General features: G+C 41.0%; 2 protein-coding genes across 4 annotated transcripts in view; one reads left to right on the forward strand and one right to left on the reverse strand.

Annotated features, from left to right (window-relative positions):
• The window catches only part of PLEKHB2 (pleckstrin homology domain containing B2), a 49,358-nt gene extending 47,424 nt beyond the window's left edge, over positions 1 to 1,934 (reverse strand). For both annotated transcript variants that reach the window (XM_049615810.1, XM_049615809.1), the window contains exon 1: positions 1,829 to 1,934. The gene's annotated coding sequence lies outside the window, so the exon portion shown is untranslated. The remainder of the gene's footprint in view (positions 1 to 1,828) is intronic.
• Positions 1,935 to 13,219: 11,285 nt separating this feature from the next.
• Positions 13,220 to 25,843, forward strand: part of FAM168B (family with sequence similarity 168 member B) — a 32,346-nt gene continuing 19,722 nt past the window's right edge. For both annotated transcript variants that reach the window (XM_049615813.1, XM_049615814.1), the window contains exons 1-2: positions 13,220 to 13,416; positions 19,770 to 19,850. In XM_049615813.1, the coding sequence (XP_049471770.1) occupies positions 19,781 to 19,850 (70 nt within the window). In that variant the 5' untranslated portion in view covers positions 13,220 to 13,416; positions 19,770 to 19,780. The remainder of the gene's footprint in view (positions 13,417 to 19,769; positions 19,851 to 25,843) is intronic.

Genomic DNA, 25,843 nt, shown 5'->3' on the forward strand with positions numbered 1-25,843 from the left:
AGAATAATAGGACTATCACAACAAGAGTGGTATCTGTTCTTTCTATACCACTGATGCACACATTTCATAAATTCAGTCCTTGAGATTATTAGGAATTTTACTTACAAAATGTACTGACATCATTAAAAATATGCTAGTGAAGAACCTTTGTCAGATTCTGAGTTATTTCCTGCAGCCTCCCTTAGAAAGCATTTACTGAACACTACCTCATCTGCCAGGATGATCCTCCAACATATGTTGGATTTCTGCCCTCAGAGATCAGATCAGTATGCTGCTGGGGGGGGGGGGGGGAAGAGGAGGAGTCAAGTAAAAAAAATCACTACCAGGAAGAGGAAACCCTAGACATTCTCGTTCCCATGTACAGGCTGGCCCTTAGATAACCTGGCTGCACAAGCACATATAGGCAAATATTTTGGTCATTGATTTGTTCAACAAATAAAGACAGCCAAAGTAAACAGGCAGCTAAACAGTCCCAGCTCGGCCCTAATTCCCCTCGTGACTTCTGACAACTCACTTCCTGCACTGGCTTTGGTTTCCTCAAAGACCAGGAGACCCTTTCCTCCCTTTAAATACAAGGGAACTGCCTCCGGCAGTGGCTCCACCCCGTCCTAATCAGAGGAGGTACTTAAAAAAAAATTCTCAGGGACTTGGAGTCAATGGTATTGGGAATTAATCACGTTGCTCTAGATTTTTTGGTAGTGTGACAGTCGTACCTCATTCCCTCCACTTCCCAGAAAAAACGGGAACTTACTATTCGTTCATTTACAAAGCCTCTTCTATGTAATTTACTCTACATTTGAGATAAAAACAAAAAACTCTATGTCAACACTAAATAAACCCCCGCTGAGGTCCAGAGTTCCTGATCTGGATGAATGAAAGGATCAGATGTGGAAAAAGTACAACCAAGACCCTAAGACTGCACAGCTAAGAGTAGGTGAAACGAAGCGGGGGCCGAGCGCACCCGCGAGTGCAGAGTTTCAATACCGTTCTGGATTCCTTAAAGAGGGTGCGATCTCCGTGCCGGAGGGGAACGAAAAAGAGCCCAAGTCTCCTCGACCAGACAGCCGGCACTAGGACACCCGAGCTGGAGGAAAGACAGCGGGACGGGTGGGAGCACCTGCGGGGAGCGGAAAGGCAGCGAGCCGGTCGGGAGAAACTGCGGGAAGCGGAACGGCTGCGGGAGAGCTCGGGCGGGGCTGGGAGACTCTAGGGGAGGCTCTGGAGAGGCCAGCACCAGGGAGGGGAGAGGGCGCGGGCCGAGGGCAGTCCCTGCAGAGCGGCGCGGAGTTGGGCGGCTCCAGCCTGGTAGAAGCCGAGGGTGTTCGCTCAGAGGGTCGCGGGGTGGGCGGCTCTAGGGAAGGCTCTGGAGGGGCCGACACGGTGGAAGAGGAGGGCGCGCGCAAATGGACGGCTCTAGCAGAAGCTCTGGTGGGGCCGACAACCAGCAACGGGAGAAAAGAATGTGGGCCGGGGGTCAACTCTGAGGGGCGCCGAGTGGGCGGCGCTAGAGGAGGCTCTGCTGGGACCTACGCCCGGGAGGGCGTCCTCTCGGAAGGGTGCGGGGCTGGGCGGCTCAAGGGGAAGCTCAGCAGGGACCGACGCTAGGGAAGGGGAGGGCGCGCAGAGCCGGGCAACTCTGGCAGAGGCTCTGCAAGGACCGACACTGGAGAGGGGCGGGACGCTAGCCGAGAGGGGGTCTTCTCGGAGGAGTACGGGGCTGAGCCCCAAGAGAGGCTCCAAAGGGACCAACTCCGGGGGATGGGGAGAAGAAGGGGCGCAGGCAGGTGGGTCTGGCTCGGGCTCGCCGGAACCAGACAGGGACATTTACCTGCGAACTATCGGGCCGCCGCCGCGGAGCACAGAAGCAGGGCGACAGAGCGCAAGGACGCCGCTGAGGCTCTCTGGCTGCAAATGCCCCACGCCTGCGTCCTGGCCGCCGTCCAACGTCACACCGCCTTGGCGCATGCGCCTGGCCGCGCGGGGCATGCCTGGAATGGTCTTGGGGGCTACGGCGGAGCCTGGGTATTAGCCGGGAGGGGAGAGGAGGAGAGGGGAGGGGAGCCGAGGGGAGGGGAGCCGAGGGGAGGGCAGGGGAAAGGAGAGCTGGAGAGGGAGGGGAGGGGGCTGGGACATCCTCAGTTCTGCTGGAGTGGAGGGAGGCTTACTTTTCAACTGAAAAGGAACTGTTTGCACCCTGATCTTGCATCTAAATATAACCCTCCAATAAAAAGAGCCATGGCTCCTTAAAGAAATGAGTGGCTCTAGAGGTGGGGCAGGAAAAGTACAACCTAGAGTCTGGAGCTTCATGTAGCTCCAGAAGTAAGGAATGCTCAAAAAATAAACCGTGGAGGCGTGTCATAAAATACAGAAGTCAACCTGAAAGAGCTCTCCATGGCCAAATCTGGAACAATTTGAGCAGCAAAATAAGTTATATATTATTGGATTATAACTTACAGTGTAAAACAAGCCCTTCTTTTGTAAATAAATGATTAAATAAATTAATGGGGAGAAGAGAAAAGGTTTTTTTTGTAGAGGAATTCTAATCATCCCCCATTCTGAGGGGCTATTAATCTCCACCCACCCACCCCCCAATCTGCATAATGACTTCCTCCCAAAGAGTAAAGTGTGAGAAGGGGGAAAAATAACTTTACAGTGGAAAAACCTGACAAACGCTACTCAACCATGTGATCAAGGTTGACATCAACAGTTGTAGTAAGTCATGTTGGTAATATTTAACCCTGACATGATGTAATGAAAATGTCACTTTTCCTGTGGTCTTCCACCCCAGTGGAATGATGAGAAAAACATCAGGCAAATCCCTATTGAGGGATGTTCCACAAAATACTTCACCAGTATGCCTCAAAACTATGAAGGTCATTGAAAACAGGGAATGACTGAGAAACTGTCAGGTGCAGTGAGGGATCCTAGATGGAATTCTGGAACAGAAAAATTGACGTTAGTGAAAAAATTGGTAAATTCCAAGTAAAGTCTTGACTTTAATAATAATTACTAGTGATTTTTAGTTTTGAGAATTGTGCCATGGTTATGTGAGATGTAAGCATCATGGGAAACTGAATATACTAATTTTTCTCCACAAATTTAAAATTATTTCAAAATAAAAATTTTATTTAAAAACAAAGAAGGCAATGGAGGGGGAAAAGAAATGTTAGTTACCTTTACTGAGAAACTTTTATGGTGCTTTTAAGCCCCTGTGGGGCCTCTAGGGTCAGGGTTGGGACACTTCCTGGAAAGTGGCCTGAGGGAATCTTGGGCAACTCTACTCCTGAAAGGTAAGTACTGTGTAAACATTTATCAAGCTGTGCGCTTAAGATTTGTTTTCTTTTCTGTGATAAATAGCAAACATGTAACTGAGTTAATTTATTTATTTTTTTTAAAGATCAAATTGATTGTATTCGAGGATTCATGAATAGGGCAGCATCCTATCTAGCAAATAGAAAGGAACTCCAATGAGCTGTAGAAAAGGAAAGGTTTTTAAAGGTGGAAAGAGGACAGAACAGGAAAATTATTAGCAAAGAATGCAGTTTCAGGCAAGGATGCCTTCCTAAGGGGATCTATCAAGCAGATTAACTCACCATGCTGACCAGGTAATTCCATATTGTATGATTAAAGGTTACATCCCTGGGAGGTTGAAACTACACTTAGGTATTAAGTCTTGGTTTGGTAGTGTGGAATTTGGCACAAGTGACTCCCTTTGGGGACTGCTCTCTCATTTTTAACATCTGCATGTAAACTCTCTCTCTTTCCACTGCGTGCGCGCGCGCACACACACACACACACACACACACACACGTACATTTTTTAAATTTTAAAAATTGGAGGAAAGGCCTGTAGTTAATGGGCTTCAAAACTCCAAACTGAATTGGCAAGAGCTCCTGTCTTAACCTCGCTTCTCTCTGGGAAAAGAAATTCAGGGTGGGGAGTCCTGTGATGCTTTCCAATCTAATGTTTTGTAAAATAGTGTGACTTAGTAAACAAAGAGTTCAGAGATTGGAGTCTTCTAGAATTCTTCCTGGTCCCACTACCCAAGAATAAGCCTGAGCAAATTACCTGACATCACTGAAGTTCCTGACCATCTGTCAGTAAAGTGATAAGGCTAGCCCTATCTTCTGTGTTAATCTTAGGTATCTTTCAAGGCTTGGAGTTGAAATGTCCCAAAATACACAAGCATTTTGTCTTTGAGCATTGGGGCTGTGGATGACTTATTTCTTCATACTTTTCTGTATTTTCCAAATTTTCTTCAATTAATCACTTGACTTTAAATCACTTAGACAACAGGAAAAAGGTAATATTTGAATCCAATTTGGTTTAAGTGGACGTTCTAGGAGCTGGAGCAGGAAGTGTCTCCTAGTAAGTTTTCTGGTTTAGTAAAATTGGCTTTCTTTCTTTTCTTTCTTTCTTTCTTTCTTTTTTAATTTTCCAATCTCTTTAATCTGAATTCAGGTCAAAACAGTTCTCTTATGCTATTAATACACTATCCCACCATACATAGCAGAGCTCACAAGCACTCACCATCACCATGTTTTGTGCATGGTTACAAACACTTTATTCAATAAAGGTGAATTGAAAAATCACAGTGTGCCAGTCACTGGTGATACGAATAGCAACTTGCAGATCCTAATCAGCCTGGACTCCTGGGACTCCATAAGTGGAAGCAGGAGGTAAATGAAAGTCTCCTCTGGAGTGTCCTGACATGCTCTCAAATCACCTAAGTCATTTTGACACCAGCATGCCCAACTTGCTGCCACTAGGCCTGGTGCTGCATTTGATCTGAGGATGGTTGAAGGGCACTCTCACGAGGAGCAGTGCTCAGTAAAATTGGTTTTCTGTCCAAGTTTACTGACAAGAAAGTATAGGAGGAAAAAGGCCAACTGTGGGGGTAAGAATACCTGCTTTCCAGCCCCATATCTGCCAATACTGAACATGTGTCCTCTGGTCCAGAACTGAAAGAGGGCTTCAAGGAACCGCGCTAGGACTCCATATTCATCGGTCGCCTTGCTCCATGGCTCCATAGAATTTGTGGTCCTCAACTTGGTCAAACCAAATTATGTGCTCCCTTTTTTGTCCTGTTTGCTAGTACTAAAATTGAAAAAAGAAAATGTTAAGTCTTTTGTGGTTAGAAAAGAAAATCTAAATAGGAAATGCGGATGCCTGGCTGGTTCAGTTGAAAGAGCATGGGACTATTAGTCTCAGGGTCATGAGTTCAAGCCTCAGAGACTGGGTGTAGAGATTACTAAAATACATACATACATAAGTACATAAACTTCAATAAAATAAATAAGACACGAAGTAATATGTCATGTCTCTCCATGCCACATCCCACTTTATTTGGAATGGAAATCTTCTAGTGAAAACAGACTTGGCTTTTGGGTCAAGCCAAAGTGAAGTCCAGCCCAGGACTAGGAAGCTCTTTCACTCAGCTTGCTATACCTTTGCTCTTCCTAGACAGAAATTCTGAAATGTCTCTATTGGGTAGGAAACAAAGAGTTTTTGCATACTTAAATTTGACTTTATTTTGCCCTCAACATCTACTGAAAAGACTTAGTTTTCTTCAGACAGTTGAGCCGCTTCTTTTGGGGTTTTGCCCACTATAAACATGAAACTGTCCATGCACACGAGAATGGGAAAGAGAGCTATTACTGTCCCTGTTCATAGGCTATTTCTCACCACCTTTCCCTCTCCCTCCTCACACCTGCTCTGCCTATTTAAACCATTTACATTAAAGTGAGTCCCTCTCCTCCCTCATTCACCACGGCCTCTATTACTACTTCAGTTTGCTGTGTTGCTTATTAAACACCTACTATCTATTTCATAGAAGTCTAAAGAGGGAATAGAAGACCAAAGTGTGTTTTTGGTCTGCCATCTTGAGTGAGAAGCTTCGGACCCTAATTGCTTTCTACCATGCTCAACTGTCTGTAAATATCTGGTCAACCAATAGTATCCTTAAGTTGTTTTCCAGGACTATTCAGGATTCCTTCTTTTTTTTTTTAATTTTTATTTTTTAAATTTATTTTGGAGACAGGGAGAGACAGGGAGAAACAGGGAGAGACAGAGCATGAACAGGGGAGGGTCAGAGAGAGGGAGACACAGAATCTGAAACAGGCTCCAGGCTCCGAGCTGTCAGCACAGAGCCCGACGCGGGGCTCGAACTCATGGACCTCGAGATCATGACCTGAGCGAAGTCGGACGCTTAACCGACTGAGCCACTCAGGCGCCCCAGGATTCCTTCTTTTAAAAATACCTTTTCTTGGGGCACCTGGGTGGCCCAGTCGGTTGGGTGTCCGACTTCAGCTAGGTTATGACCTCATGTTTCTGAGTTCAACCCGCTTCGGGCTCTGTGCTGACAGCTCTGAGCCCTGAGCCTGCTTTAGATTCTGTGTCTCCCTCTCTCTTTGCCCTCCCCCACTCACATTTTTTTTTCTCTCTCTCTCTCTCTCAAAAATAAACATTAAAAAAATAATAAAAATAAAAAATAAAATAAAAAAAAATAACTTTTCTAGCCTGGCTGGCTCAGTTGGTAAAGCATACAACTCTTGATTTCAGGGTCCTGAGTTCAAAGCCCATGGTAGGCATGGAGACTCCTTAAAGTAATAATAAAATTATTAATAAAAAAAATAAATATAATAATACATTAAAAACACATTTTCTTTTACCTTAACAGGGTTTGGAAGGGAAGAGTAGATCCCTGTGTTTAATCCAATATGCTGAACCAAAACAGAGTTTTGCACTCTTAAAAACTTTGTATCCAGCTAGATAGTAAAGAGAAAAAAGTGTTGTTCTCCTATTAACTCCTCAAGTTTTATGCAGAAGGAACTCAAACGGATTGACATGAAAAACCCTAAGACTCCAGTATAAAAACAGGCAAAAAATTATGAGTAAATCATTCACACAAGAGAAAACACAAATACAACAAATGAATCTTGTAAATGAAGCTTGCCTGTGATCTAACAAATGCAAATTAAAACAAGTGGTTTTTCAGTGATCAAATTTTAAAAGGTTTTTAATGAAATGTTAAATACAAGGATTTGATGGGACGGTGAGTGGCATACAGTGCTTGTGCAACTATAGATTGGTGCAACCCTTCCAGAGTTAAATTTGGTATAAGATTTAACATAGAAGTTTAGCATAGTTCATACTCTGTAAGCCAGTAATTGTTTAGGGCAATGATCCCATAATAAACAGACTCTGGTCAAAAATTATTTACAAGGATTATATCAGGTGCATAAGAAATAGAAGTTAAAACAATTGTGAGATGACATTACACATTCAGCTTATTGGCAAACATTTTAAAGTTTTATACTAAATGTGACAAATACGTGAAGCTATCAGAGCTTGTATCTTACTATGGATGGTGTAGCTTATTACAAACCTTTAGAGAGCAATTTGACACTATCTAGTCAGTTTTAAGATGCTGGTACCCTGTGAACAAATAATTCTGTTTCTCGGTAGAGTAGTATTTTCCAACTTTTTGACTATCGCCTACATAATGAATTTACTTCATAACCTAGTACATAATATATGTAAAAACATATATATGAAAAATGAGTGATGGGCATTGAGGAGGGCACTTTTGGGGATGAGCACTGGGTGTTGTATGTAAGCAATGAACCACAGGAATCTACTCTTGAAGCCAAGAGCACACTGTTTACACTGTATGTTGGCCAACTTGACAATAAATTATACTAAAAAAAAAAAGATATATATGAAGAGTTACAAAGTAATACTTAACCATACTCTTGTGCTAGGCACTCTTTTATTTTGTTGTTTTCCAGTCTAGTTCACTCTAAAATGCAGGCAATAAATGACTAGATTGATTTCACAATGTGGGACTGATATTGGGTTGCTGTTCAAGAGAGAGCTGCTCTGTTTATGTACTGCTGTGTACCAATTCACCCCAAAATTTAATGCTTTAAAACAGCAATTTATTGTTACGGTGTCTCATAACCTAGACTGATATTTCCCTTTATATTAAGCAGTAAGATTTGAGTGAAAAAACCTTATTGGAACTTCGGTTGCTTGTCAATGACATGAGTGACTTCTTTCCCAAGTAGGATAGTAGTTTTTGGATATTAGAAAAATATTTCCTAAATTTTTTGTGCTATTCATAAAGGGAAAACTATAGACATTATCCCCTTTGAAGTTTAATCTACATTAATATTTTCTCCATCTTATTCTTTTTTTTTTATTTTTTTAATGTTTATTTATTTTTGAGAGAGACAGTGACAGAGTGTGAGTCGGGGAGGGGCAGAGAGAAAGGGAGACAGAATCTGGAGCAGCCACCAGGCTCTGAGCAAGCTGTCAGCACAGAGCCTGACACAGGGCTTGAACTCACAAACTACAAGATCATGACCTGTGCCAAAGTAGGACACTTAACAAACTGAGCCACCCAGGCACCCCTCCATCATATTCTTAAGTTTATAAAATTGGCAAGCAATAAATTAAGCCTTGTTTAGTATTATTGGACAAGTTGCATGATGTAGATAGTCCTACCATGGTCAGAGTTCAGGCTACAATGTGACCTCATGGAGGGGAGGCAGGAAAGGAAGCTCTTGCAGCTTAGTGTTATAGAGCATTTCCGCCAGGCAGGTCCAATAGCCCCAAAGAGCCTCAAAGAGCCTTAGGGCACAGGCAACAGTAAAACACAATAACTAGGAAGGGATAAGTTTTTGCGTCTTTTGTTTTTAATAAATTTCTATAACCTAATCTTAATAATTGTGCTTGCCAAGTGTCTTGCCAAATTCCTGAAAATGTATCCTTTGGCTTTCAGGAGCCAGTTCAAACCATTGTAAGCAGGCCCCAGGTACCCTACTGAATTGGTTCAGCTGTTCTCCTGATGATAGATGTGTGGACTTCTTTCAATTTTTGGCTATTATCAATAAAACTGCTATGAACATTTTTGTACAATTCTTTTGAATGGATGTATGTTTTCATTTCTTTTTGGCAGATACCTACAATTTATTAGGCGATAGGACAGGTGTATGATTAGTTTTTTAAGAAATAACAAGACTTTTTCCTAAAATGATTATACCATTTTACACTCCTGCAAATTTATGAGATTTTATTTATTTATGATTTAATTTTAGAGTATGTAATACATTCATATATTTCAAAGGAAAAACAAACCTTGAAAATTATTCATCTCTTCCCTGTCTTCCATTTGCTCAGGGTCCACTCTGTCCGTAGCCTCATTACAGTAAATCACTGCTTAGTTTCTTGGATTTTAGAAATTATGTCTGTATTCATACACAAGTAAATACATAGTTTCATTTCCCCTTTTTACATGATGTTCTTTAACAGTTAAAGAACATCATGATGTTCTTTAACACAGTTGAATAGGGCTCCTGTAACAAACACCACACACAAAAAAACAGTTTAAATGACAAAAATTTATGTTCTCCCAGGTCTGGAGGCTGGAAGTCCAAGATCATGGTGCTAGTAGGGTTAGATTCTCCTGAGGCCTCTCTCCTTGGCCTGTAGATGACCCCTTCACACTGTGTCCTCACATGGCTGTCCATACATCTGTGTTGTCTGTATCCTAATCTCCTCTTCTTATAAAGACATCAGTCAGATTGGATTAGGGCCCACCCCACTGACCTCATTTTAACCTGACTATTTCTTTAAAGGCCCTATCTGCAAGTACAGATTCTGAGGTACTGGGGGTTAGGGCTTCTGCATATGAATTAGGGGTGGGGGAACACAACTCAGCCTGTGAAACAGTTCCATCCTTTGCCTTGTTTATTTACAATCTACCTTGATGGTATCTCCATTTCAGTTTATAGAAAGGTTGCTCATTTCTTTTTTGAGTTATAGAGTAATTTATTGTATAGATGAACCAGCCAATCAGTCCCCTATTGATGGACACTAGGGTTGTTTTTCCAATATTTTGCTACTCTAAAAAATACTGCAATGTATGAGCTTGCACCTATTTCATTTTACACCAGCAAGCATCTCTATAGACAGATTCCCAGAAGTAGAATTGTTGAGTCAAATATTTTGTGTATTACTTGTCATAATACATCAAGTGGTCCCTTCTACACTCTAGCAATGTGCCTGCTTCCCCACAGCCACATTAATAAGGTGTACTGTCAATTTTTTGGATGCTTGCCAATCAAATGGGGGAAAATGCTATCTCAAAGAAATTTAACTTGCATTCTTCTCTTGAGTGAGGTTGGATTTTTTTCATGTGATTAAGAGCCATTTACTTTCTTTTCTGTGAACTCCCCTCATTGTTTTTTTATTGAGTTGTAGGATTTTTTTCTTATTAACTTCTGAAAGTTCTCTGTGCTAGGGAGATTAACCCTTTGTCTATCATAAGTGTTGGAACTATTTATTCCTTGTTAATCATCTGTCTTTTGACTATGTTCATGGCACTTTTTGCCAAACCAAAGTTTTTCATAATGTGGCTTTTGGATTTTGAACAGGAGTTAGAATGGCCTTATTTACTCTAAGATTAAAAAGGATTTTTTCCCATGTTTTCTTCTTGTTCTTATATATTCATATCTTTCTTCATTTGGATTTAATTCTAGTATAGTGTAAGGTATGGACCCAATTTTATGTTTTTTCAGATGGGTATATTTTTGTCCCAATGCCATTTATTGAATAATTGATCTTTATCCCTGGTGACTTCCCAAAATTATTTGGGTGTATTTCTGGGTTTAACGTTATATATATCATTAGTCTGTATATTCATATTTCAGTGACACACTGCTTTATTGAGGCTTTTATTTAAAAAAATTTTTTTAAAACTCATGACCCCAAGAGTCAGATGCACTACTGACTGAGACAGGCAGGTGCCCCTTTAATGAGGCTTTTAAATATGTTTTCTTATTTGGTAGGTCTAGTTGCCAGCTCCCTCCCTATTACTCTTTACTTTCAAAGTTTTCCTGAAAGATTCTTTCTTTTAATTCTTCTTGATTATTTCCTAGAGGTAAATTAGAATCACTTCATCTAGTTAAAAATAATTATTGGCGTTTTATAGGAATTGTATTTAAATTTGTAAATTAACTTAGGGAGCATTGACATCTCTTTGATGTTAAATCCACTTTTCCAAGAATATGTTTTTCTCCATGTGTTTAAGTGTTCTTTTGTGCCATTCAGGGATTATTCAAAGTTTTATTCACGTCAATCTTGTGCAGTTCTTATGAAAGTTTATTGCTAGGTATTATGTCATTTTATTTATTTATTTATTTATTTATTTATTTATTTATCTATCTATCCTGTAAGTATCCTTGTATACTATTGATCTTTTATACCATTTCGTTATATCTTCTAATTGGTTTTTATTTAGATACATGATAGCTATATATTTTCTTCATTTTGATTATTGGTTTTTGCTGAATGCTCTTATTGTTTGTATAGTTTTTCAGACAATCCCTCCTGCTTTTGACCTCATGTGTAAGTGAGAAGTAAAATTCTGTTGTGTGAAGACACTGAGGTTTTGGTCTTGGAGCATTTCCTAGTTATCCTGACAGAAACTGGTAATTTAAAAAGAAAGAAAGAAAGAAAAGGGGGCACTTGGGTGGCTCAGTCGGTTAAGCATCTGACTTTAGCTCAGGTCAGGATCATGGGTTTGTGAGTTTGAACCCCACTTCGGGCCCTCTGCTGTTAGCAGGGAGACCGCTTTGGATCCTCTGTCCCATTCTCTCTCTCACAAAATAAGGAAATAAAACTTAAAAAAAAAAAGAACAATAAAAAAAAGAAAAGATGCTCAACACACAAATATATTAGGGTAAAATTCTGTGGGGGCAGTGGAAGGAGAAAAAGGAGCAATTAAACTTTTAGTTATAGAATTTACTCATGTCTTTTTTAAATGGAAAAAAAATGCGAATTGAATCACCATAGTGTTTATATTCTCATGGATGTTTTAAAAAGTAACGTTTTTTTTTACAACTGTCAACATTTACAGCTTGCCAGGAATCATCTCCTTTGAGACTACTTTAATCTGTACCCAGAACTCTTAACAGATATGCTGGGTAGAGTCTTTAGGAACTGTATGTAGTGAGTGTCCCTCCAGATCCGGTTGTTACCTGCACAGTCAGCAAGATAAACTGCTGGTTTCTTTCTGTTGAGTACAGGCCCACAGGATTGTCCAACTCTCTTCAGACCCTTACAAGAGACCCATCTCAGACTGCATCTCAGGATTCCTCCACCTTTCTCCACAGCCGACTCACGGACTCTCAGTTCAGGCTAGGACCTTGTAGGTTCTGTTAATGTCGTGCAAGTAGCTAGAGGTGTTCTGGGAAAACTAAAACTCAGAACTCCCCCTTTAAAAGCAAGCGCTTTGACGCCAGATGTTGGGGTTTGAATCCTTAGTGGGCTTTCTAATAGCGTGTTTTTGAAAGCTTGTCAGCCTTTTTGTGTCTTAATTCCCTCAATTGTAAAATGATTTATCACAAATATTAAATGACTTAAGGAATGCAGAGCACTGGAAACAATGATTGGCAGAGTGAATGCAGTCAGTGCCCATGCCTGCAGCCTCTACGTGGTGCCCCAGCGTCGCTGGGATGTGCTTTGTTGCGACGGTCCTTAGGGTGTTCAAGGCCGGGCTCCCATGCCGCTCTGTGGGATAGCACTTCACCTGCACGCCACCACACCAGCCCTGGCTGGGGGTGCTGAGTGAGCCTTCTACTCAGTTGCCACCACTGGGCATCACAGCCAGGACCGGGTCACACACCACTACTGCACCTTTGCCGTCTGCATTTACACACAGGTTCCTGCAGTACAGTGGCAGGATCGTACGTATTTTAAAAATACGAAATGAAATGCATTTTTTCTAAGAAATCAGTACAATTCTGTAATCAGTACAATTCTGTTCCTATACGTTCTTTCCATATTGCATTAGAAAGGCAAAAATGGCGCGAGGAAAAAGTCCATAGTAAGCACCTATTCCTTAAGGTCAACACAGACGTTCCCACCTGCGCCGCTAGCTGCTAGGGCTTCTCGCCCTACAAGCTCCGCACGCCGGGACCCTGGGGTAGCCCAGCCAGGGGTCGCACCACGCGGTGCTCCCCGCAGACTCCATCCGGGCGTCTCTCAGACGCCAGCGGGAGCGAGCACGCCGCCACCCCAGTCCGGACGGAGCCATACAGTCACGTGCCCGGCGCGTCCCCGCCGCGGCGCGCTCCAGGCGGAAGTGAGGTCGGTGGCTCGGTGGCTGCGCAGCGTCGGCGGGGAGCGCGGGCTGCGGAGAGGCGGGCCGGGCGGAGCGGAGCGACTGGAAGCGCGGGCCGGGGAGGCGGCGGCGGCGGCGGCGGAGACGGGGGCCTCGCGGCTCAGCCCCCGCACCAGAACAGGCCTCCGCGGCGCTCGCCCTTCGCCGAGCCCCACCGCCGAGCCCGCCCCGGGCCGGCGTGCGCTGGTCATCGAGGCCCAGGCTGCCGCTGCCGCTGCCGCGGCGCGGTGAGTGCAGGCGGGCGCCCCCGGGCGGGGGCGGGGCGGGACGCTGCGCCCTGTCTGGCCCGGGGCTGAGCGCGGGCCCGGGCGGCGGGCTCGGGCGGCGGCGCTGCCGGCCGGAAGTGCGGCGCTTTGTGCGGCCGGCCTGGGGCGGCGCCAAGGTCGGGCCAGCGGCTTAGGGTCGCTTGGTGCCCGGGCGGGGGGACGGCCTGGCGGCACCCGCGGCGGTAACCCAGGCTGTGCTTTGTCCGGTGGGACGGACCGGGCCTCTGGGGGCCCGAGGGAGGAGGAACTGGGCGCGGACTGGCGCGCGGGCAGGTGCGGTGTGGGTGGTGGGGGGCTGCTGCCCAGGTGGCCGGTGAGAGGTGGAGTCCGTGCCCAAGAATGTTCGCTGGATCTTTTTAAGGTCCGACTTAGATCGGGTCAGGAAAACGTATGAAAAATGGGGAGGCAGCAGGGTGTTGTTTTCTCTAACTTAGATTTGGGATTCTTGTGGTTGCAGTCATTTCGAATGTGTAAACTAGTCACCTTGTCTACCTACAAAGTAAAAATGATTGTTTGCCTGGCAGAAGCTTAGTGTTCGCCCTCCAGCTTGAAAGCCTTTTTAATTTCAGAAAGGACGTTTTGTCGCCCAGTCTGGGTTAACTTTAAAGAAGTGAGTCTTTGCAGCCTGTCCACAAACGGTATTTTTCTTTTACAGCGTACTCAAGTGTGCGTCTTAATGGGTCGTATGAATTAATGTTTTATTAAAGTCGTACATGAGAATATTCGGGAGTGTTTGTGGCATGCAAGAAAAAATTATAAGTGAAAAGGTTTGTCTCATTTCCACACTTTAAATTTTCAAGTCATCGTGTAATTGAGATTATTTTCTCAAATACGTAAAAAAGTTTGAAAGTTTTTGCTGTGAGCAATAAGAGGGATCCATTTTACAACTTTGGTGAGTAAGTAGTGGATTATTTTTGCTTTGACAGCCAATTGGACAATTTAAAGCTCTTTTTCCTAATGCTGAAGCTACTGTAGTACACACTGTGAAGATTTCCCTTAAGCTTTATAAAGTGGGTTTGCTTTGGTGGGAGTGTTTGTATGTTGCTAATGTTTAGTTGTGTTTGTGACTAAATGGAAGATAAGATTTGATAGAGGTCCCCGCAGGCTTTAAGAGTTGAAGACAGCAGAGCCAGCAGCCTGTGCCTTTTGATGGGTGTCCTTGAGCAGCAGTTGCTAAAAGTGTTGAGCAGGTAGCATCCGCTCCTCCTGGCTCCTGCCTTTGGAAATAGTGGAAAGATTGGGTTCTGTGTGTGAGGTGAGTGCCTGCAGCTCAGGAGGAAGCACCATCTGCTGCTGTAGCTCTTAACTGCCCCTGCCCTCTTATCAGGCCGTGATAAATTTGTTAGGATTTTTAGTTACTGTTCTGCTCTACACCTGCCTTTCAACTCATTTCTACTTTATGGTTAGAATTGTAATGCCAAAATTGTTGAATTTTCAAACATTGGGAAAATTAGTAGTAGAGGTAGAGGATTAGAATTGGAAAATAAGAACTTAAGTGCGTTGTAAAAATATTTTAATTTTTTGTATGTTCTGTAGTTTAAAGGGAAATTTTATTTCTCACATAAACAGCTTCTTTTCCTAGATCAGTTGAGAGCACTTTTAAAACAACAGAACACTAACCTAAAAGAGTAATAGTTATTTTTCTGATATCTGTGTTCCACTCTACGTATATGCCTTTGAAGTCTTTCCACTCCTGTGTAGAAATACATGAATTTCTTCCAATTTCTACCTCAGTAGTGAAGGTAGAGTTTGAGGGAGTTGAGAACTTTCTCCTCTTTAAAAAAAAAAAAAAAAAAAAAAAAAAGTTTTAAGAGAGAACGAGTGTGCACACTTAAAATTTTTTTATATTTGATTAGTGGATATGAAAGCTGAACCCACTGGCCAATCTTAACATCATCACCACGAGTCAAACTATTTAACACTACGTGCATCCTCATGTGATAGAAGTACTCTGCATCACCTAAGGGTACTGCTACAAAAAAACATTACAGTCTGCATCAATAGATCTTATACATCCAACTTCCAGTTGACAGACAAATTGGAGGAATAGGGTGGGCAACACCATGAAGCAATCAGACAAACCCATAAGTTGGGGCATTCTAGAGGACATTTTTATAACTGTAAAATCTTTTTACAGTTTTTTTCAATATAAATCAAAATCCAAACAAAATCCACCTAATGACTTTTATGTGTAAATCTATTTTAATCTAGAACTGCCCTCCCCACCCCTCTACCTTTTTCCAGACCTTTGACTTACTGAAGAAACTGGGTCATTTGATTTTTAAAATGCCCCCTTTTGGTTTGTTAGTGTTAAATAGTTTGACTTGTGATGATGATGTTAAGATTGGCCAGTGGGTTCAGCTTTCATATCCACTAATCAGTAAACAGAAATTTTCAACAATTCTGAGTTACATATTTTTTAAGTTTATTTATTTTGAGAGAGAGAGAGAGCATGGGCGAGCAGGGGTGGAGCAGAGAGAGATGGGGGAGAGAATCCTGGCAGAGCCTAGTGCCAGGCTCAATCTCACAAAGTGTGAGATCATGAACTGAGCCAAAAGCAAGGAAGGATCACGTGCTCAGCTGACTGAGCCAACCAGGTGCCCCTAAATTCTGAGTTATATTTTAAATAAACGTTTCAACTTCATATATATATATATATATATATATACACACACACACACACACACACATATACATATACATATATTTAAAGTAAGCTCTGTGCCGAATATGAGGCTTAAACTCACAACCTAGAGATCAAGAGTCCGTGCTCGACTTACTGAGCCAGCCGGGCACCTCTCAATCTCACATTTATTGCTGTGAAAAGTTATATTTTCTATTAGATAGTTATTTTATTCAAGAACATTCAGAAGATACATATAAGATACCTGTGTGCCAAGCATTGGTGAAATGCAAGGAGACAGAGCCGAGAAAATTATTTTCCCTGTCCTTGAGCCTCAGAATCTTGGGGAAGTCTCATTATTTCAAAAGTAACCTAAGAAGCTTTTTGACATTAGTTCACGGACTTTGTCTTTATATTATTCAGGCCTTTTTATTGAATAGGAGAGGGAACTGCAACATTTTTTTTATCAGTCTTGTTATATTTTCTTAACCTGTAATTTTTAATTCATTAAAGACTTTCAATCACTCTAGGAAACATTATTAGCCTCTGGGGAAGTAAAAGTGCTTTCAGGAAGTGTAACTTCTGAGTAGTTTGGAACTTATGGTATTGAGAATTCAGGTGCAATTCTGTACATTTTTAGTGGCAAATGTACAGTAGAATTGTGTTACTGGTTTACGCTATGAGATCCTTATGGCAGGAGAGCCTTGTGGTATTCAGTGCTTCATTGAGTTATTTAAAATTTTTGGTTGTTATGAATAACATTGTTATAAACATTTGTGTACAAATTTTTGTGTGGATGTATATGTTTTCATTTCTCTTGGGTATTTACCAAGGAGTAGAATTACCAGATCATATGGTAATGCTTGTGTTAAATTGTTATGCTATTCATGAGCTTCATTGCCTACTCCATGACATCTCCTACTCAGCCCCACTTCCATAACAATATTTGCTGATTCCCTACAAGTCCAATTGCCCAGTATTACTGAAGTACATCTTGTATTTTCTCACTTCTGTGGCTTTTCGGGATCCTACTTGTCCAGAGCTTGTTGAAAATATCACCTCTGTAATCCAAGTTTTTTCTGACCATTCATTCCCCCCCTCACCTGTTGAATTTTTGCTCTCTCCCCTCACCCCTCATAATACTTTATTCCTTTATGGCTCTTAATGTGGCTATTACTACTGTTTGTTCTATATCACCATTATTCATGTTTTTTGTTTTTCAGGACTGGGTTGTCCAGTAGAATAGCCATCACCTAGGTGTGACTGTTGAAGTTAAACTAAAATGCGGTTCCTTACATGTGTTAGCCACATTTCAAGTGTTCACTAACCAGCCATTAATGGCTATTTACATGGACAGGGTAGCCATATCTTTTCTTTTCTTTTCTTTTCTTTTCTTTTCTTGCCATATGTTTTCTTCACAGAAACTTCTATTGGACAGCACTTTCCTAGATTGTAAACTCAGAACTGGGACTGTGACTTGCTTTTTTTTTCCCCCCTCTGTGGCCTTTGCATAGTGCTTTGTTTATCTTGAATTCAGTTGAGTAAATGAAATTAGATCCTGGCACAGGATAGAGGAACAGAGTTTTGGAAGGTACGCACTTTCTAGAGATCATAGTTGAGCTACAGAGATAGATGGAATTTGTGAGGGTTTCCACAATTCTTATGTTGTACATCCACTAAGAATGGGTTAAAAGTGCAGGACAATAGGGACTGGAAGTTGTCAATTTGTTTATTTATTTATTTATTTTTTGCCAATTTGCTTATTCTTAAACTGTGGGATAAGATACATAATTAATTCTCCTGCTTGCTTTCTATGGCTTCCTATTATTTTCTGTCATCTGTGTTGTAGACATGTGCCATTCACTGTGATAGCCTCTAGTCTCATATGACTATTTAAATTTAAGTTGAGGGGTGCATGGCTGGTTCAGTCAGAGAAGTGTGCAACTCTTGATCTCCGGGTCTTGAGTTCAAGCTTCACTTGGGTATAGAGATTATATAAATAAATAAACTTTAGAAAAATAAATTTGAGTCAGATAAATTTAAAAATCAGATCCTGCAGTAGCCAAGCCATGTTTTTGGGTGCTCAGTAGTTACTTTTAGCTAATGGCTGCCATATTGGAAGGCACAGAGAGCATCCTCATAGTTGCAGAGAGTACTGTTGGCTTGTACTGATCTAGATTTATCTTTTACCTGTAATTGTGAATGTCACGGTAAAGTTGGCACCTGCCTTTTGGTTTAGAAGTTTAAAAAAAAAAATTAGTTTTTCAGATAATGAATATCCAAATCACAGATGTTCCTAATTTATTCCTAATTTAGACTAGAACTTGTTACAAAGGTTAAGGATGGGACCTTATATATTTTTTTCTGTATTGAACTGCTTGATTATGAATATGCTGAATGAGTCGCGTAAGCTGAGACCTTGAGGTAGTTAATTTTTGCAATATGTCTTTGTAATGGAATTTGATACCTACAGTGTTTGAAGGTGCATGTGTTTTTTAAGAAAATTAGCAAGTACTTGCACCTGTTTTGTGCCAGATAACTGCTATTGGTGCTGCAGTAAATAGGACTGAGTCCCTGTTCGCTGTCTGCATGGGGCCACTTTCTAGTTGGGGATGTGGTAAGGGAGGCACACGCTAAACAAGTAAATACATGTACATTTTATTAATTTTTTTAAGTAGACTTTTTTAGAGCAGTTTTAAGTTCACAGCAAAATTGAGCAGAAAATACAGAGAATTCCCATATACCTGTTGCCTGTCATCCCCCCACCCTGTGGTGTTTTTATTTTTAAATTTAGGGTCCCCCTTAATCCTTACTACCGTGTAAATTGGTGTGAGTGACTTACTGGACGAGGAATGCAGAATAGTCTTGATTAAACTCACTTTCGGAAAATACTTTGGGCGATAGAATTCAGAGGAGCTTGCTGAAGATACTGATGAGAATCATATTTCTATTGAGGAAGGGGTAAATTCATGGTTGTAGCTGGGTAAGTTGAACTTTACAGGAAAAAGATTGTGAAAAAACATTGAATGGGTTAATAAAGTTGCTGGGCTGTAGCTGATTTTTCTTTTTAAGAAAATATATGTATATTTAACAAAAGTTATTGAAGAAACAGAGAAAAGTGCAAAAAGAACACTAACCCCACCCCATCTAGAGACAGTCTCTGTTCATATTTTTATATTCTCCCAGATCTTTTCTGCTTGTGTTGGAAGTACACATGCCTGTGCCTATACTATGTGCGGGTGCAGATTTGATATCATACTACATAATGCAGCATCATTCCCTTCCTTTTTCTATATAACATGTCAGTCATGTTCTTAAACACTTTAAAAAGTAGCTGTACACTATTTCATATTCTGAATAGATCTGGGTTACTTAACTATTCTTTGTTATAAGGACATTTAAATTATAAGGACATTTTTTTTTCACTGGTTTAAGTAGGGCCGTAGAGAGCACTTTTTCCCTTTAACTTCCTATGGACTGAAGAAGCTGTGAAGGAAAGTTTACAATATTAGGTGGGTGCTCATCAGGACTTCTGGCCTTCCTTTCCTAAGTAGATTGGCAGCAGCCTTAGATGCCTTGTTTTTAGTAGACTAGAGGAGGGACTCTTGCTGTCTGCTATTTTGAGACTGATGTTGGAGAAAAACTAGAGAATAAAAGTGCTTGGCTAAATGACTTTTTTTTTCCTTTTTAGTTCTTGAAATCATGAATCCTGTTTATAGCCCTGGTTCTTCTGGGGTTCCCTATGCAAATGCCAAAGGAATTGGTTATCCAGGTAAGCAAGTAAAACTTTGTTTTGTTACGGAACTTTGAGCACTTAGTAAATTTCCATGTCCCTAAGAATGCTTTTAGTTGACAAACTTAGCTCAAAGTGAGTTACACAAGGAAGAAAATGTTTTGGCTCATGGAACTGAAAAATCAAGAGGTAGGACTGGATTTGGTCAAAGCTTGATCTGGTGGCTCCAACAGGTGGTACTGGGATCTGGTTTCTGCCTCCTGGACTCAGCTTCACTTCCTCAGGATTGGCTCAGTATTGGTCATGGGTTACACTTCTCCCCATTGTGGTCTCTCTCTGGTCAGCTACTCCCAGCAGTATACTGGCTATGAGCCTTGTTACATCTGCTCTACAGGAAACCCCCATGGGGCTTCTCGTTCTCTATTCAGACCAGTCCTGGGGTGTGTTCTGATTGCACTCAGCTTCCATCCCTGGGCCAGAAGGAGATTCTGCTGGTTAATTCAGGTCTGAGGCATATTCCTCCCTTATTGGAGTCAGCTAGTCAAACTTGGGCTGTGAGGGAAGCAGTAAAGCAAATTTGGGGGACTAGGAGCTGATTGGTTGAAAACAGCAAATGGTCATCCTAGTTGGTGACATCTAACATGGAGTCATTATTTTATTTTTTTTTTATTTTTATTTTTAATTTTTTTATTTTAGAGAGCATGTGTGAGTAGGGGAGAGGGGCAGAGGGAGAGAGAGAATCTTAAGCAGGCTCCATCCTCAGCGTGGAGCCTGACACGGGGCTGGATCCCATGACACTGGGATCATAACCTGAACCAAAATCAAGAGTTGGTCACCCAACCCACTAAGCCACCCAGACACCCCAAGGAATAATTATTTGTAATGTTAAATTTTTTTGTGGGTTTTGATAATATGGTGGAACAGATAACCTTAAAATCCTGTTGCTATAAAACCTCTAGAAAATTGAATACAACATTTAGGGGTGCCTGGGTGGCTCATTGGGTTAAGTATCCAGCTTCAGCTTAGGTCTTGAACTTACGGTTAGTGAGCTCTATTGTCAGTGGGAGCCTGCTTCAGATCCTTGTCTCCTTCTCTCTCTGCCCCTCCCCTGCTTGCATGCTCTCTCTTTCTCTTAAAAATAAATATTTTTAAAAAATTGAATAAAACATTTAAAAAATGTACAACTGAACTTGCAGGGTAGTGAGTGAAATATCTGTAGCTAAATATGAAAGTGACATAAAAACCAGTGCATTTGGCCATTGAGCTGATAATTAGCTTGTCTTAAGGGGCATGTGCTCTTAGTTGGTTTTAACATCCCACAAGGGGACAGAAAGTGAGGCCATTGTGAGGCTGAGAGTTGGGAGTGGGACCCTACACCAATCTTGTTCCTCCAGAGGGTCATACTCCCAGGGAAGATGTAGACTAAAACAGTTCTTTCACTGGTTCCACAAGGGAATTTTATCTCTGCTTGGGCTCTAGGAAGGGGGAAATCCTTCCTAACACTTTATAACCAGTCAGGGATATTGGAGGCTCCACTTTGTATTACTCAGACTTACCAGGGGTCCATAATTGAGAAACTAACATAAAAAGTAGTCTGCAGCCTTCATTACCCCTAAGCACCTGACAGCAGCAAATGCAGAACTGCTATGGAGGCATATGTTCCCATTCCAGGTTGTGTGGGTTTCCCACAAAATTCTGCCTGTTAACAATGCAAGTAAGAGTCACCAGTCATGATAGACTTCAGGAATAGAACATCAGGTAGAAACAACATCACACAAACAAGTTTAGAATAATTGAAGATCAAAAAGAAAGAATGAGAATATAAGAGGGGAACTAGACATGGGTGTGTGTGTGGGGGGTGACCATAAAGAACCAAAGGAACTTAAAAAGGAATGGCATGTGAATAAAATTCAGGTTAAATTGCAGGTAAAACACCACTGAATGGGAGAACCAGGATGCCAAATAAGGAAAGGGGGGAGGGCTATAGGAGAGCAGTTAAGAAATCTAGATGTCAGAATGAGAAGATTTGGGGAGAATTAAGAGCTCCATAAGGTCGAATAGAGAGACTAGAAGAAAAGGAGTGACAGAATTTTCTGGAATTGATAAAAAGAAATTTAGTAATAAGACCTACTATCTTTAAGTCATCAGACTAGTTTAAACAGAATGCCAAATAGCTGAGGAGAATCCTGGGTGGATCTGGAGCAACGGAAATAGGCAAAACCCTATGGTATTAGTGTTGCCTGATAGTGTTTTTAATAAAATATTGATTGCCTTTCATATTCCAGTTCTGTGCAAGATACCTAAATTTTGTTCCTGTTCTTTGGCCAAAAGCAGAGATTGGCAAACTTCATATAAAGGTCCAGGTGTAGTATATATTTCAGGCTTTGTGGCTCTCTGTTAAAACTATACAACCCCTACTTTCCAGAACAAAAGCAGCCATAGACAGTACTGAGTGTGTGTTTCAGTAACACTGGAAACCGCCTCAGTAGGTTGATTTTTTTTTTTTTTTCAAAATAGCAGTAGCAGTGATTCTTCATGTATTTTTTTGTTTCTCCTCCCTTCTCTCTTGGGACTTACATTTATAAGTGTAGTAAATCTTTTTACCTGTTTCTTGTGTCCTGCATTTTTTTGTCTTTTACATTTTTTCCCTCTGTGAGCTTTAATGTGGATATTTTGTACCAACCTGCTTCCATTTCACTAATCCTGCTAATTCTTCTCCAGTTTGCTATAAAACGCATTTATTGAATTGACTTTTTTCATGTACTCCAATCTTCTCTTTTCTCCAACATACTAATTACAGTTATTTTAAAGATCTTGCTTGGTGACTGCAGTCTGTGAATCACCTGTGGGTCTGTTTTTATTGTCAGTTGTCCCTTTTTTTGTTTGTTTCTCAGCCATGTGGTCCTGTCTCCGCATGCCTAGTGTTTTTTCATTCAGTGCAATACACAGTGTACTAAAATTGGAGGTGGGCGGTCCCTATCAAAATAACACCAGTATTCTTCACAGAGCTAGAACAAATAATCCTAAAATTTGTATGGAACCAGAAAAGACTCCGAATAGCCAAAGTAATCCTGAAAAAGAAAACCAAGGCTGGAGGCATCACAATTCCAGACTTCAAGATGTATTACAAAGCTGTAATAATCAAGATAGTATGGTACTGTCACAAGAACAGACACTCAGATCAATCGAACAGAATAGAGAACCCAGAAATGGACCCACAAACGTATAGCCAACTAATCTTTTTTTTTCTTTTTTTAATTTTTTTAAATGTTTATTTTTGAGAGAGAGAGAGAGAGAGACAGAGCATGAGCAGGGAAGGGGCAGAGAGAGAGGGAAACACAGAATCTAAAGCAGGCTCCAGGCTCCGAGCTGTCAGCACAGACCCAACGCAGGGCTCAAACCACGAACCACAAACTGTGATATCGTGACCTGAGCCACAGTTGGACACTCAACCAACTGAGCCACCAGACACCCCCACTAGTCTTTGACGAAGCAGGAAAGAATATCCAATGGAATAAAGACAGTCTCTTCAGCAAATGGTGTGAAAACTGGACAGCGACATGCAATAGAATGAACCTGGACCACTTTCTTAACACCATACACAAAAACAAATTCAAAATGGATGAAAGACCTAAGACAGGAAGCCATCAAAATCCTAGAAGAGAAAGCAGGCAAAAACCCCTCTGACCTCGGCTGCAGCAGTTTCTTATTCAACATGTCTCCGGAGGCAAGGGAAACAAAAGCAAAAATGAACTACTGGGAACTCATCAAAATAAAAAGCTTCTGCACAGTGAAGGAAGCAATCACAAAACTAAAAGCACATGGAATGGGAGAAGATATTTGCAAATGACATAACAGATAAAGGGTTAGTATCCAAAGTCTGTAAAGAACTTATCAAACTCAACACCCAAAAAACAAATAATCCAGTGAAGAAATGGGGAAAAGTCATGAATAGACACTTCTCCAAAGAAGACATCCAACACATGAAAAAATGTTCAACATTACTCATCATCAGGGAAATACAAATCAAAACCACAGTGAGATACCACCTTACACCTGTCAGAAAGGCTAAAATTAACAATTCAGGCAGCAACAGATGTTGGCGAGGATGTGGAGAAAGAGGAACCCTTTTGCACTGCTGGTGGGAATGCAAACTGGTGCAGCCACTCTGGAAAACAGTATGGAGGTTCCTCAAAAAATTAAAAATAGAACTACTATATGACCCAGCAATTGCACTACTAGATATTTATCCAAAGGATACGAGAGTGCTGATTCAAAGGGCCACATGCACCCCAAAGTTCACAGCAGCACTATTGACAATAGCCAAAGTATGGAAAGAGCCCAAATGTCCATCTACTGATAGATAAAGAAATGTGATATATATATATATATATATATATATATATATATATATATATATATTTATGTTATATATAAATATATGTAATGGAATATTACTCGGCAATAAAAAAGAATGAAATCTTGCCAATTGCAACAATGGATGGAACTAGAGTATTATACTAAACAAAATTAGGGAAAGACAAATAAGACTTCACTCATGTGGAATTTAAAATACAAAACATGAACACAAGAGAAGGGAAGCAAAAATAATATAGGGAGGGGGACAAACCACAAGAGACTCTTAAATACAGAGAACAAACAGGGTTGCTGGAGGTGTTGTGGGTGGGAGGATGGGCTAAATGGGCAAGGGGCATTGGGGAGAACACTTGCTGGGATGAGCACTGGGTGTTATATGTAGGTGATGAATCACTGGATTCTACTTCTGAAATCATTATTGCACTATATGCTAGCTAACTTGCATATAAATATAAATAAGAATTGTAAGTGGTCCAGTTGATGTCTTCCTTTGTGAGGCAAGATAGCATACTGATTGAGCTTTATTTTCTTCAAGCCAGCTTTATTGAGTATGATTGACAAGTAAAAATTACATGTATTTGGGTTGTACAACATGTTTTTTTTAAAGGGGTATATGATGATTTATGTATACACTGTGAAATGATTACTGTAATTGAGTATCTTCAAATGCTATCATATTTGGAGATTAGAGTTTCAACATACAAATTTTGGAGGGGGCATATTCAGTTCATATCATGCCCCCATGCCAATATGTCCATGTATTCGAATTTCTCTTTTTGTTACATAAAACATGGTGGACACAGAATTAGAGAAGTAGGCTTTTTAGTGGGGGAGGATAACACTTGTGAAAGGTCTAATGAAGAGGAAGCAGAATCAGGTAGGGAGAGCCTCAGGACTGTGCTACACATTGCTGAGGTCTTAGCCAGCTCATGGGAGAGCTGTGAGGGAAGGATTAGTGGTTAGAGGAGGCCCTCATTAGGCAGAAGTGGCCCTGGGAGTCAGCCCACATACTCCTTATGGCTGAGCAGGGGGTTCTTTTCTGGAATAGTGATGCAGGTTCACTTTGTTTTGTCAACTTAAGATATACTAGGAGTCATTCCATGTTGGTTCACAGAGGTTTGCCTTGTTCTTTTTTATATTTTGTATAATGCTGCTGTTGTAATCTTTCATCTTGTGGGGTTTCCAGAGTTTATTCAACTAGTTCTTTGGATAGATATGTTGTTTGAAGTATTTTGGTATTCCAGCAATACTGCAGCTTATATTGATTGTGGAAATTATCTCCAGGGTGGATTCCTTGACATGGGATTGCTGCGTGAGAGAGTAAATTACATACGTAATTTTTAAAATACTGATGATTTCCCTTCCATAGGATTTTTATTGTTTTGTATTCCTACCAGAAGCATGTGAGATGGTGGTTTCCCCACAACCTTGCCAACAAAGTGTGTTTTCAGCCTTTGGATTTTTGCCAATCTGATGTTAGAAATGGGATCAGTGTAGTGGTAGTAGGCAGTTCTATCCATGTCTTCTATTTATTTATTTTTTTCTATTGGTTTTTTTTTTTTTTTTTTTTTAGTTTTAAGAATTATTTATATATAAGGAATATTAACTTTTTGTATAATTTGCAAGTATTTTTCTTTGTATTTTTTTTTTTAATT

This window comes from Panthera uncia (genome assembly GCF_023721935.1).
Source record: "Panthera uncia isolate 11264 chromosome C1 unlocalized genomic scaffold, Puncia_PCG_1.0 HiC_scaffold_3, whole genome shotgun sequence".
In the NCBI taxonomy this organism is placed as follows: domain Eukaryota; kingdom Metazoa; phylum Chordata; class Mammalia; order Carnivora; family Felidae; genus Panthera; species Panthera uncia.